Source organism: Saccopteryx leptura, chromosome 1 (assembly GCF_036850995.1).
Source record: "Saccopteryx leptura isolate mSacLep1 chromosome 1, mSacLep1_pri_phased_curated, whole genome shotgun sequence".
Taxonomy (NCBI): domain Eukaryota; kingdom Metazoa; phylum Chordata; class Mammalia; order Chiroptera; family Emballonuridae; genus Saccopteryx; species Saccopteryx leptura.
The window spans coordinates 366,816,616-366,830,474 of record NC_089503.1 but is presented as its reverse complement, the minus strand read 5'-3'; the positions used below and the strand labels follow the sequence as shown (position 1 = coordinate 366,830,474).

Genomic DNA, 13,859 nt, shown 5'->3' with positions numbered 1-13,859 from the left:
TGATAAGGTTTAAAAGGTAAATTTAGGATCATTTTGGAGTTAAATTGGTGAAATTCTATTCAAATTATGCTGCGAATTAAAATGTCACTAAATTTTTGTATTCTGATCTTTGTTTTTATGAGTGATATAAAAGAATATATCAGAAGTTCAATATAATTTATTGGCATAATATTTGTTAATTATGGCACTATAAGAAAGGATTCACGTTCCTTTTAGAGTTAAGTGGAAAAAAAGAAAAAAACAAGCTCACATTTACAGAACAGTACTCCTATGAGGGAATGCTGCTAATGAGAAATTTATATATAACTTTCTATAAATTCAGTTTTAAGTTATAAAACTATATATCATATAATTGCCTATAATCCCTAGGCTGATATTTTACTTCTGTGATATTTCTTTGCTTCTCATTCTAATAAAATATTAACATGGGGAGAGATTTCTTTCTGTCAAAAACAAGTTGTTCAAGCATAATAACTATTTTCTTCACTTGATAACGTCATTTAACCCGCTAGAGCTAGTCTAAAATTACGTCACATTCTTCCTTCTTTTCATCTCCGCTCTTGCTTTCTGGTTACCCGTTCTAGCAATACAAGACCAAGTCAAGCTACAAGGCTTTTGCAGCAATCCCTACAAATACATTGCTTTTGGAACAGAAGGTCAGTGTTGGCTCAAAAGCAGAGTGCATTTTCTGTTTCTAATGTCATTTTTGTTATGTTTTTCTAAAATATCTCTTTTAAAATTCTGTCTTTACTAAAAGAAATTTCTGCTCTTAAGTTTAGGGTGATGTGATGAAAACATCTTGGTGAATAAAACTGAAGACCTCATTGATTTATCACTAGAGGCTAGATGTGAGCCTAGAGTTGTCCCGTCCAGTGGCAAGTAGCCCCGGGAAACTTAATTTAGATTGGGCTAGATCCTTGTCCTTTGGGATTTTAAATGGTTGCTGTATTCAAGAGCTTCTACCCCTATTTGTATTGATAAAAACAGTAGAGGTAAAATGGGGTTACACGTGCAATGGGCCATGCTTGTTGACTCCCAGCGGCTTCCACAGTGTAGAAACATGTCAGCTGAATATCCAACATAACTCTCAGACCCTCTTTAGCCATCTGTGCTGCCTACTGATCCTACCTCCATAAGCAAGAGGGAGAATTGAGATAATTTCTAATGACCCATGCTTTCACATGGCTCCAGGGCCATTTTTGCTTTGCTATTAACAGTCATTAATTATAAAATTATAGGATTCCACTTCAGTAGGTAAATGAAATTAAGGCCTCTTGTTCAATAAGCACATTACAGATGCTCAAATGAAGGGCATCAGAATCAATGTGAAATCAGTTGCCAAATCTAGAAATTATTCATTTCATATATTATTTTTATGATATTTATTTAGGCAATTCATCTCTTTGTGCATTCAGCCTATTCTTTTGTGTAATTAGTATTTCAAATACTGTTATTATCATTTGTCAAATGTGAATGTTTGCCAACCAGGTGATATTTGGACCACTGATTTATGAATCTACTTTCTTGTTATCTTAGCATGATCTGGGGAATAAAACCTTTGTATGATCTCGTCTAAAAAGTAAGAATTGTTAGTGGGAAATGATAATTAGCGTGTAGTTGAGTATTAGTGAGCCGCATTTCTTATAACATATTTCTCTGATAACTAATGCCATAAGTAGTCCAGAATCTATGCTCTCAATTTCTGAATGCTTTGAACTGAGTGGGAGGGGGATCTCAGGACTGCCAGGAAATTGGCAGCTTTTTCTCTAGCTTCTCTTCTAAATTTCTACCTTTTGTAACTCATTAAAGGATGGGCCTCAAACACTGATTTCAGGAGGATGCAAGAAGTGTGTCAGTTGCCCCTTATTCTAATTGTCTATATTTAGATAGGTCATAGTAGCAGTGTCCCCTCACCTCAGACCCTCTGCTTACTTTGGATGGATGTTTCAGAAATCTGGTCATTGATGTCCACCATTACAGAAATGGGAGGAACTCTCCCCTCAAAGCAACCAGGCAAGGAGGACACCTTCTGCATCCTGGTGTCCCTCCATTATACTGGTCTCACCTGACTTGGCATATTCTCCTATACCTGTGTGGTTTCACTATATTGATTTTCCATTTAGGAAAAAAAAAAAAAACCCAGTTAATTCTTTTTGAAAGATACAGCTGGATGTCATCATTAGTATCAGAATCTCGATCTGCCAACTCTCTTCTCTCCCAATTAAATGGATTTTAGAGATTGTAATCTATTAGTCATTAAAAATGAAGCACCATTCACTTAATTTCTCATTGCATTACAAGCCATTTAATCAGTATGTATGGTGGTATCACTGTGTAGTTAATCTATTACAACTTCATATGGGAGAGGTTTTATATTTTTAATTTTGAATAAAACATTTTAATACAACAAAATACAAATATCATGAAGCCTAATTTAAAATATTAGTTTAGGGAGGATTAATTATTATACAAGTAATAATGTGGATCTTTTTCTCTTGGCTAAGATAAATTGTGTTTGGGTCATAAATATTTGAATTGTTCAAAGGTCACAAGATATGACTTGATATTTGGTTTTGCTATAGAGTCTTTGTATATTTTCACATATGTTTTGTTGGCTTTCCTATGTTATGTGTTCCTCAGTGGGAAACTACTCTTTGTAAGAACTTTTAAATAACAAGTCTTGTCCCAAGATTTTATATGACTTTATTTACATTTTTGCTAATATTTTTTAAAATGATATTGTGCTGGTATTTTCATGATTGTAGTTCTTTAAGAATAAATTTAGTAATTTAGACCTTTTTACCCATCTGTTTACACCAGTGATTTTCAGTTGGTGTGACACAAGAATTTTTAAAACATGTAATACCTGACTGTTTGTCCAGGGCACTTACCAGTTTTCCCTTAGATTGTCAAATAAAAAAAAAATTACAACAGTCAACACATAATAGCCATCTGGTGTGAATGAATCTAAATTACAACTATTTTTTGAAAGATTGGCAGAAAATATATTTTTTGGTGTGCTTCAGAATTTTAGTAATTAGTTTATGTGTGCTATGAGATGGAAAACATTGAAAATCACTGGTTTATACAATAGAACTCATCCTATCCTGTTTAAATAAAAGGAACTTATTTCTGAATTGAGTATGATAATTACGAGTAAAATCATCAGAAACTCATTTATTTTGGGAAGCATTAACATTTTGTGATATTTTAAATTATATAAACTTTTTTGAGATCCCTTTAATAATACATGGGTCACTCCCATTAAGGTATGGGCTAATGTGGCAGTCTCATTATAATAATCTGTTAGAGTCTTTGCTGTAGAATGCCTTGACGACAGAACTAACATACATATTTAATTCAAGTGTCAGACTGTTCAAGAATTAATTCTCTCTCCTAGCCAGATTAAATCCATAGTTGACATTTTAGACAAAATTCTGTTTTATAGCATATAGCATAATTAGTGAGGAGCCACTCACTTTAAATAATACTATTTTTAAAAGCAGGATTTTCTCCAAATTCAAATACAGGCATCCTTTGCAATGAGACATTAAGCTATCATCGAACCACTTGGGTTTCAGATTTAACCACCTCTAGATAAAGCACATAATTTTCAAAAGAGTACATTTTGTTGGCAGGGGATATGAGGTTTCTGGTACCTCTGTTCTATAATATATTTTCTGGATCAAATTTTAAATTTATAGCTTATTCAGTATTCTGTCTTTTATTTTTCCCTAGGTGCATTTAGGAAAGGAAAGCATTTTTAGCTCAAGTCTTAACTAAGGTTTTGTTGGAAGAGGTAAATGTAAGGCATCATATTTTAACATGTTTGCTTCAGGGTCTTGGGTTTAATCGGTTGCCAATGATCATCTCCAACATTGAGATGAAAATGAAATACAGTGATTATAAAGCAGGAACAAAGTTATCAGGTTACCTTGCATTTTTGACTGTCAACAGACCTAATTACAGTATGTTCAACAATACTGAGCTCTACAGAGAAAATAATTTTGACATGGTGGTTATTTCTTAATAACTATGTGTGCACTACTGTTCTTTTCAGGGAATGTTAAAAGTATCTCATTTATCATCACAGTCTGATGGCAATAGATAAAAAATTAAACTAAAGAGCACATATTAATATTCTATATAAATGGATTATTATTTTTATTGTGTACTGTGTTAAGAAAAGGAAAGATGAAGGAGGGAATATTTCTAAGAAATCATGTAATACACATTTTTATTGTCTTACAAGTAATTAATAATTTTCCATAGCAATTTAAATTTTCTTGTTAAAAATAATTAAAATTTTTGTTTGTTTCCTCTAAAGTATTCCTCAGAATACAATTAAGGCTTTGATTAGTACTGTTTTCTAACAAATGGCATCACTACCCAACAGATGGCATTTAAAAGATACATTTAATTTATAAGCTATGCGTGTTTGAAAGAAAAATTCCAGAGGAGCTCAATTTTATAAATAGTACATATAAATTACAAGATGAATTATTTTAAAAAAGTTTTGGGATAAAAATTATTATTATTATTTTTTTGGTGGAAGGAAGATAAAGAACAACCATTTTGAAGAATGTGATATAAAAACAGAAATGTAAAGCTTTGAGATATCCTGTCAGCTGTCAAATCAATTTATTCTAAGTTGTCAGCTTAATTTTTTAAGACATGAGTTAGTAAACTCCAATCTGATTAAACATATGTCTTTGGGCGAGACTATTTTAAGATCTCTGAATGTCTGAAAGTTTTAACAAAATCTAGTTGCTAACTTAGCATATGGCCTATACTAGAGAGACAACTCTTAGATTAGTATAAATTGTGAATTTGGTTCCAATGTTTTAGCAATGGAGAAGTGTCAGGACGCAAACTCGTATGAATTGGTTCTCTGTAAGCAGTTGTCTACTGTGCATATATCTCTTTTAAAGCACTTACCAGACCATACTTAATTATGCATATTGGTGGTTTTATTTTTTTACCATAAACTATTTTGAGAAGGTATAGTCGATTTTTGCTAAATGTTTGTTGAATGAATTAATTTAGTTTGCATCTTGGATATGTCTTTAAAATTTCCAATTTTATTCCATAGGATTTTAAGACAAATTTTTGTGCATATGAGTATAAAAATAAAGGGGTCTAGTGTATGACAATTGGGATGATGACAATTAAGAATCTTCCTTTAGGGCTTGACCAGGCGATGGGGCAGTGGATAGAGCGTTGGACTGGGATGCAGAGGATCCAGGTTCGAAACCCCAAGGTCGCTGGCTTGAGTGCGGGTTCATCTGGTTTGAGCAAAGCTCACCAGCTTGAGCCCAAGGTCACTGGCTTGAGCAAGGGGTCACTTGATCTGCTGTAGCCCCACGGTCAAGGCACATATGAGAAAGCAATCAATGAACTACTAAGGTGCCGCAATGAAGAACTGATGCTTCTCATCTCTCTCTCTGTCCATCTGTCCCTATCTATCCCTCTCTCTTACTCTCTCTCTGTCTGTGTCAAAAAAAAAAAAAAAAAAAAAAAAAGAAAAAGAAAAAAAGAAAAAAGATTCTTCCTTTAGGGTAGAATAAGCCTAATCAATTCTGCTTCCATGGAAAAAATGTAAAGGACCTTCTAGTATAAAGAAAGTAAATTGGTTTTAGACTTGAAACCTTTTAACAATTAGAGAATACAGTCACAATGTCTGCCATATTGACTGCTATCAGACACTGAGCTGAATGCCTTACTATCCTTACAACTCTGTGAAGATTTTGATAATCATAGATGTCAAGAGGATATGCCAAAGCACCAGGGCTAGTAAGTTGCTGAATTGGACCTCAATGGGATCTAAGTATCCCTCAGCCTTTCCCTGTTCATCACACAATGGTGACATCTACTCACTAAGCTGAAATATTGAGGAAGGTGTAATGATTTTGAATCCCTGCCTACAACACTTTTTTATTACTTGCTAAAATATATGTAAATTCTCATTATATTAAAGCATATATATGTGTATATGTGTATATAGATATATAGATATAGATAGCTATATGTATATATTATGCATTAGAGCAACAGAAGTTTTTTTTTTTTTTTTTTTTACAGAGACAGAGAGAGAGAGTCAGAGAGAGGGATAGACAGGGACAGACAGACAGGAACAGAGAGATGAGAAGCATCAATCATTAGCTTTTCGTTGCACGTTGCGACTTCTTAGTTGTTCATTGATTGCTTTCTCATATGTGCCTTGACCGTGGGCCTTCAGGAGACTGAGTAACCCCTTGCTGGAGCCAGCGACCCTGGGTCCAAGCTGGTGAGCTTTTACCCAAGCCAGATGAGCCTGTGCTCAAGCTGGCGACCTCGGGGTCTCAACCCTGGGTCCTTCCACATCCCAGTCCAATGCTCTATCCACTGCACCACCGCCTGGTCAGGCCAGAAGTATTTTTTAAATGAAGAACAATGAAATAAATTGGAAATGATTTAATTCTGAGAAGACTTTAGTGAGTGAGGAATTACAAAACCCAGCTCAATTACTAGAGCTACTGAAAGAATGAGGTGAATTACAGTGGCGGAGGTTCTGGCTGGAAATAAGAAACACCCTTCGATACCCTTGATTAAATAAAGAAGTATGGATTCACCTGCCACTGAACCTTGATGAACGGGTGTAAAACTCTCGTTACCGGCTTGAGAAAATTCCTTTCCTTCTGTGTGGGAGGAAAGACATTTAACTCTCCAAAGGTCTTGGGATTAGAAACGCCAAGTAGATTTCTCCAGTACTTAAAATTTCTAAACTAATCATGTAACAATGACCTAACGATAGAGATTCCTGGGTCTCTAAAGAAGTTGTACTTTAATATGTCCGGAAACCCTTTTAGTTTACAGTGTAAATTTCCCCCTTTTCTTCAGATTCGAATGCTATTCGGACCTGAATCTCTAACTAGATAACATAAGTGAGGTTTATTTTGCTGAGAGTATCTTCAATCCTACAAATGGTTTTATATTACTAAGAATCAAGCAAAGATTTTTTAGTGCTAAAAAACGTTATTTCATCAAATGGCTGATCAGATGAACAAAGTATAAGAGCATTTAAGTTTAGCATGGATCATTTTTGGGGAGGGGTTAATTTGATCCTTACTAAAATATAGTAAATTGCCCATGAACTTTTTGAAATCCATTCCAATTAGATAGCCTAGGTATCACAAAAAGTTTACAAGGCCCTTTAGATTAATCTTCCTTTGAAAGCAGTTAACTTTCTAACTCTAGAATGCAACCAATGCATTTTATCTTTAGGCACTTTTTAGAACTTAATCCAATTTCCCAAGAGAGGAGGGTAGACTGATTTAATGTATCTGACTCAGAATGGTTTTCAGTTCCATTAGAGATGCTCCCTTGGTTTGGGGAACACCTATTACAGTTTATTGATACATATTCGTTCCCATAAAGACTTGGTTTTATACTGCTTGTTCATAATTCGTAGCTATTATTCATAATGCAGTATTGAGCTCAAAAACATTTTTTTTTAAAGTCAGGTTTACTATATCTCTTTTCAAAAGTGGGGACCCAAAGTTGGCTGTCCCAAGCAAAATATAATTACTTTTAATGCAAAAAAAAGTTATTTATGATAACTTATATGAGTTAAAAATCTTTGAGAATAGAATTCAAAGCATGTCCCAATTATGCCTCACTTGTCTATAGTCAGATTTAGTAGACAAATATATGTTTTTAATACAAATCTTTTATTGGAGAATATTCTGAGAGAATGTCACTCAAAATGAATAAGGAAACATCAATACAGTCCTGGCTAAGTTGTGTAAAAGCAACCTATGGTCATATTTCCTGTTAATGGAGATTTAATATTTATTTTATTTAAATACATTTTTGTACTACAGAAGAAGAAACTGCATTTATGGCTGCTAGAAAGAGTGGGTCAAGATGATATATTTGATAACTTCTTGTCAATAAAAAATCAATTCTAGTAAATTTCAAGGCTATTTAAAATTTTAAAAAAACCCTTCCAAGTTTTAATGCAGTTTTAGAATTGTCCCCATTTCAAAGTTTCAACACATTAATGACCTAGCGCTTGTTATTTTTCTTAATTTTCCAGTCCTTCTGAGTAGATAGTTCTTTTTTATTCATTGAGTAACTTCAGTATTTTAAATAGCCGAATGAAAGTTATGTTTGCCTGTAATAAGTTCCCAAAGAAGAACCAGGATATTAACCTGATTTAATTTTATCTGAAAAAATATTATCTCATTATATTAACACTGATCACATGCTTAGATCTTTGACGGTAAACAAATTTAATTGAAATATGGGAAAAATTATTTATTTGTTAGTTAAACTATTTAGAGTTTAAACCACTTCTCTAGAGCATTTTACTGAAGAATATTAAAATCACATTATTTCTATGATTTGTTTACTCATTTAACTTTATTTATTTGTCAGTTTACCCTTCCAGTCTATCCTAAAGATCTTTTTATTTTTATTTTTTATTTTTTTTCATTTTTCCGAAGCTGGAAATGGGGAGGCAGTCAGACAGACTCCCTCATGCGCCCGACCGGGATCCACCTGGCATGCCCACCAGGGGGCGATGCTTTGCCCCTCTGGGGCGTCGCTCTGTTGTTTCCAGAGCCATTCTAGCGCCTGAGGCAGAGGCCACAGAGCCATCCCCAGCGCCCGGGCCATCTTTGCTCCAATGGAGCCTCGCTGCAGGAGGGGAAGAGAGAGACAGAGAGGAAGGAGAGGAGGAGGGGTGGAGAAGCAAATGGGCGCCTCTCCTGTGTGCCCTGGCCGGGAATCGAACCCGGGACTCCTGCACACCAGGCCGACGCTGTACCGCTGAGCCAACCGGCCAGGGCCCATCCTAAAGATCTTTACTGATCATATATCATGTGCTCATTCCTGAGGCTACAAAAATAAATACAATATTTTCCCAATTGTAATAGGACAAATAGTCCAATATGGTGGAGATACAGTTGAAAAAAGTAATTATAACACAATATGCTTAAGCTACACGCAAAGTGATAGGGTGCCTCAACTCGACAAATGTATCATATCATTAGAGTAAAGGAGAAAAGGGCTAAGGATTAGATAAGGCATTTTGAAGAATGAAATCTGCTGTTAGTCTCAGATAGCAAGGCTCACTATGAATTTGTTATAAAAGTATGTTATTGATACATAGAATAAAATAGAATATAGAACAGCTCACATCTATGCAAATGGTAAATGAAACAGTGTCAATGAAAAAGAGGGGAAGGAATAAACATATGAAAGATGCCCAACCTCAAAAATAATAAAATCTCAAACGAAAGAGAGGCGCTGAAAGTATGTTAGGATGTTAATTTTTAAAGTATGAAATAAGAACTCATTCATTGCTATTATGAGTGTGAAATTATTTAATTGTTTTAAAGAATGATTTGAGAGTACCTGATAAAGGTAACTCTCCATGATTACACTGTCGTGCCGGTACTTTAATCTTAAAAGTATAAATATGTGTCTAAGGAAATGTGCATGAATCATCATCATTACAGTTTGTAGCAGTGAAAATTGAGGCCACAAATATTCAGCAACAGAAAAAGTATCATTTTTTTTGTGTATAATATGCATACAATGAAATCCTGAGTATAAGTGAATGACTGAACAAACAACCACATGGAAATAGTAATAGGTAGAAAGAAATTCTTAATGATGATGGATATGTTTATAGCCAAGATAGTGGAGATGGTTTTATGTGTGTATACTTATTTCCAAATTCATCAGTTGTATATATTAAATACAGGTGTTTGTATATCAATTATAACTCAGCATAGTGATTAAAGAAAACAAAAAATAAGGCAAGTTCCAGAAGCATAGATTATTCTTGCATGAAATTAGAAGAACTACTCAAAACAACCTCATAGTATGTTGCTTAAAGATGTATACAATATGATGAAAAAAATTGAAGACATAAATAGGATGATAAACACCAAATGAATGAGAATGGTTACCACTCATGGAAAGGGGGATGAGGTAAGTAGGAAGGAATCTATCCTGGCTTTTATTATTTTGTAGTATTTTACCTCATATTATCAATGAAGTGGATACAGTGAATAAGAGTGTTATCTTATTCTCTCCATTTATACATCTGAAATATAGTACAATAAATAAAAAGTATCTTTCATTGTGAAAATGGAGAGAATGTAATGTAATTAAATGTATTAAATGTAATTTGAGGCAAAGTCTGATAAATAAAGTAGCCAAGATGTTTTGGGTATAAATAATTAAAAATGAGGCAAGATTTCAAAAAATTCTGTGTATATGTTTCTTATAAACTGGTCCTGAAGTTTCTTTAAATGTAGTTTTTGTAAAATGTTGAGAAATGGTTACATCATTATTAATACTGTGTGTAGCTTCTCAAGTTGACTTCTTTGAAGGGAACAAGGCTGGTCTGGATATATAAGATGCCCAAGTTCTAGTTTGTATGTTGAAAAGCTCAGCCTCCTTTCTTTATGCCAACATCTTGTAATGGAGATATTGATTCCACAAGAGAAGTCAGACAAATGTGGAAAATGCCTCTATATCATAGAAGAGCTCATCAAATTATTCAAAAAAATTTTTCTTGGAAATATTGAGATTACTCAGGGATGTCTCAGAAGAGACTTTTCAACTGCATTTGATGAAAAGCCTCACATAAGGACTATTTCATTTATCACTAGGCACTAGATGAACCAGCCAAGACTGAGAGTGTCTCCAAGGACAGCCCGTTAGACCTACCTCTGGAGGTAATGACTTCATATCACCCCTGCTTTTGATGTACCATCCCGAAACTCAATTCTAACTCAGTACCTGGTTTCAATTCTTCCAGTTTTGTTCCCCTGCACAGCTCAGGCAGCAAACTGAAGAGCTCTGTGCTACCATTGATAAGGTCTTACAGGATTCCTTGTCTATGGTAATGCCTTAGACTAGAATGTGCAATTCAAACATTTGCTTTGCTTCTCTTCATTTACCTCCACTTGAGTATGATGCGTCACAGGCTTGTCGTTTTTTATTTTCCAGCATTCTTCTGATTCTCCTTCAAGTTCCCTAAAGAGATTGTTGGGTCCTGACACTACCAAAGTATGTATATGTTTAATATAATTTACTGAACCATAAAAGATTCTATGTCGATGATTTTTAAGCTGCAAGTCAAAGCCCAGTAGTAAAGTGGGAAATTAATGTAGTGGATAGCACCCAGCATTTTTGTTTTTGGTAGCAAGCATCTTTCTAAAAATAGAGTAGTAAGAATTTAAAATATCAAACTCTATTCCAAGTAGTGTAGGAATTATTAAAATTTATTTCAATTTGTTTATATATACATATATAGTTATATGTGTACAGAGCTGCAAAGTAAATCTTTTCCTAACTATGGTCCAAGTTAAAAAAAAAACACTGAAAGCTAATATAATAGACTATGTTATATGTTGGTATTTTCAGAAGCTACATGGAAGTAACTGCGTGTACAGTGTATTGCCTATTCTCATCTCAAACCATATCTTCAATACTTACATAATTCACAGCCACTTAGAATTATAACAGTAGAAAATAAAATAGACAGAGGTAGCATTAGTCTAACAGCTTTAACACGAATATTATTTCTGGACTATTTTTTCTTTTGGTTGATGGAATCTATTTTACCGTTCTTTGATTCAGAGGGACAGAAGCTTGGATATTTTAGAGTGTCAGGATACTATAAAAGCATTTAATTGTTGAATTTACATAATTGAACATTTTCTTTTCATGAAGTAGCCATTTTCATTTGTTGGGATAAAATAGTACATTTTTCTAAATTTTTAAAAATGCTTAATACAGATCTCATCATCAAAATTTCAAAATGGTGGTGGTTTTTCTTTTATCAATAATTGTTAGTGTTTTTTATCAGCCTTATATACTCTCTCAGAATTAGTATAGTTTTTTATGTTCTTTTAAAATATTTGATACTGTGTGTATAAAGTAAGTTTTAAATGTAGAGAATGCTTATAATTAGAAGAGTAATCTTACTAATCAGTTGGAACATTATAGACAAATATCCATTAATAATGACACAGAAACCCAGTGATCATTAATTGTCAATATTAAAAAATTATATTTTAAGAGAGAAGACCTACAAATGAATAATTGTAGTTTCTGTGTTTATTAACTACTTAGGTGTATATTTCATGTCTTTTAATCTAAAAATATAAAACTTTGCTTTGCCAAAGAAACACTGTACTATGTAAAATTTAAAATATATTTTATTTGTTAAAGATATTAAAAATAACCTATATTATATTAACTATAATAGGAATAGAACTTGAATAGTAATTGGTGAATAATCATCTCTATTATTAATTTATTTAACAATTATTTAATGCTTACAGTGTTTAAAAATTATTCCAGGTCACTGTTATTATGGTAATTATTTTATTGACAAAGATTTATTTAGTGCCTACTATAGACCTGGCACCATGAGGCATTAGGCAGATAGTGTTGAACAAGGCAGAGTCACCAGGGAGGCATACTTTGGAGGTAGGGATCAGAAAGTAGAATTTAAGCTGATATCACAGATGGAAAGAAATCAACCATGGAAAAGTCAGGGAGAAGAGCTTTTCAGGCAGAGAAGTAGGCATATGCAAATTTTGTGAGGCAGGAAAGCTTAGTATATATAAAGATGAAGACAAGTGTGGTTGCAGCATAATGAGCTAGAGTGAACTGTGGGAAAATTAGGTTGAGAAAGTGTGATAGGGACATTGAAGACACTTATACGCCATGGCATGAAGTCTGAATTCCAATGAAACTAGGAAGACATAAAAATATGGAGGAAATAATATAAAACCATTGGAAAAGCTCACCATGGCCGCTGTGAGGAGGATATTGAGGTCAGAGGGGCAGTCATTGAAGCTGGCCTGGGTATGGTGGGTGCATATAGGGTGGTGTGGATTCTGGATTTGCTGCAGGTTTGGGTGTGAGTGTGAAGGAGAGAAGCATGAGTGAGCTCCAGGCTGCTTCCTTCAGCATAGATGACTGTGAAGAGGATGCAGTGTGGTAGAGGAAAAAGAGTTGATGTTTGGTTCGGACAGGACGACTTTGAGGACTTACACGTGTTTCAAGGAGGACTTAAACCTGTATGTCTGGAGGTAGTAGGAGAGATCTGGAGACAATCGCTCATGGATGTTGTGAGTGCCATGGACAGAGCTCCAAGCAGCAAAACTCTGAAGCTCTGGTGAAGGATGTAGAATGGGAACCTGCAAAGGAGAAAGAAGGAATCCATTGTAAAAAAATCAGAGTAGTGTGGTATCATGGAAGAGAATATTGAAGAGAATATAATTGAGGTGATGGCTGCCAAGAGGAAGAGAAAGATAAGGCTAGAGAAGTATTTACTAGATTTGACATATATTTTGAAACTATTGATATATTGCTGTTTCTTATGTGTTGGCATTCATTCTAATCTTTTTGTTTTTAATAACCTTCACTAGAATTTATAATCCTTTTGAATCTATGGTTGTAATATATGTAATTTTTAATTCAAGTTTTGTTAATATTTTATTTACTTTATATTTATGTTACTTTAAAAAATAAATTTCTATTTATTTTTATCTTTCTATACTCTCATTTAATTTTCTTTAGGACTACATTTCTGGGTATCACTTTCATACTCAATCTGAGATTATCTGGGACCTTAATTCACTTTTAATTATTAAAATTCTTATTATATTAATACTAATTTCTGCTATCTTATTTTATATTTTCTACTTACAATATTTTCTTTTTTTTTGCCTTTCAATATTTTGACATTTACTACTTTGAAATATTTGAAAATTTTACTTTATATTTTATTTATTTTTTTGTAAATAATTTAAAGTAAGAAGAGAGTGACTTTTTTTTTAAGATAG

At 33.6% G+C, this 13,859-nt stretch overlaps 1 protein-coding gene across 12 annotated transcripts in view; it reads left to right on the top strand.

Moving 5' to 3' along the window:
- Positions 1 to 13,859, top strand: part of MLIP (muscular LMNA interacting protein) — a 270,123-nt gene that overhangs the window by 151,925 nt on the left and 104,339 nt on the right. For 9 of the 12 annotated variants that reach the window (XM_066359164.1, XM_066359158.1, XM_066359156.1 and 6 more), the window contains 4 exons: positions 585 to 656; positions 10,668 to 10,733; positions 10,817 to 10,900; positions 11,008 to 11,067. In XM_066359164.1, coding sequence (XP_066215261.1) covers positions 585 to 656; positions 10,668 to 10,733; positions 10,817 to 10,900; positions 11,008 to 11,067 — 282 coding nt within the window. The remainder of the gene's footprint in view (positions 1 to 584; positions 657 to 10,667; positions 10,734 to 10,816; positions 10,901 to 11,007; positions 11,068 to 13,859) is intronic. The other 3 variants (XM_066359157.1, XM_066359159.1, XM_066359162.1) reach the window with 3 other exon arrangements.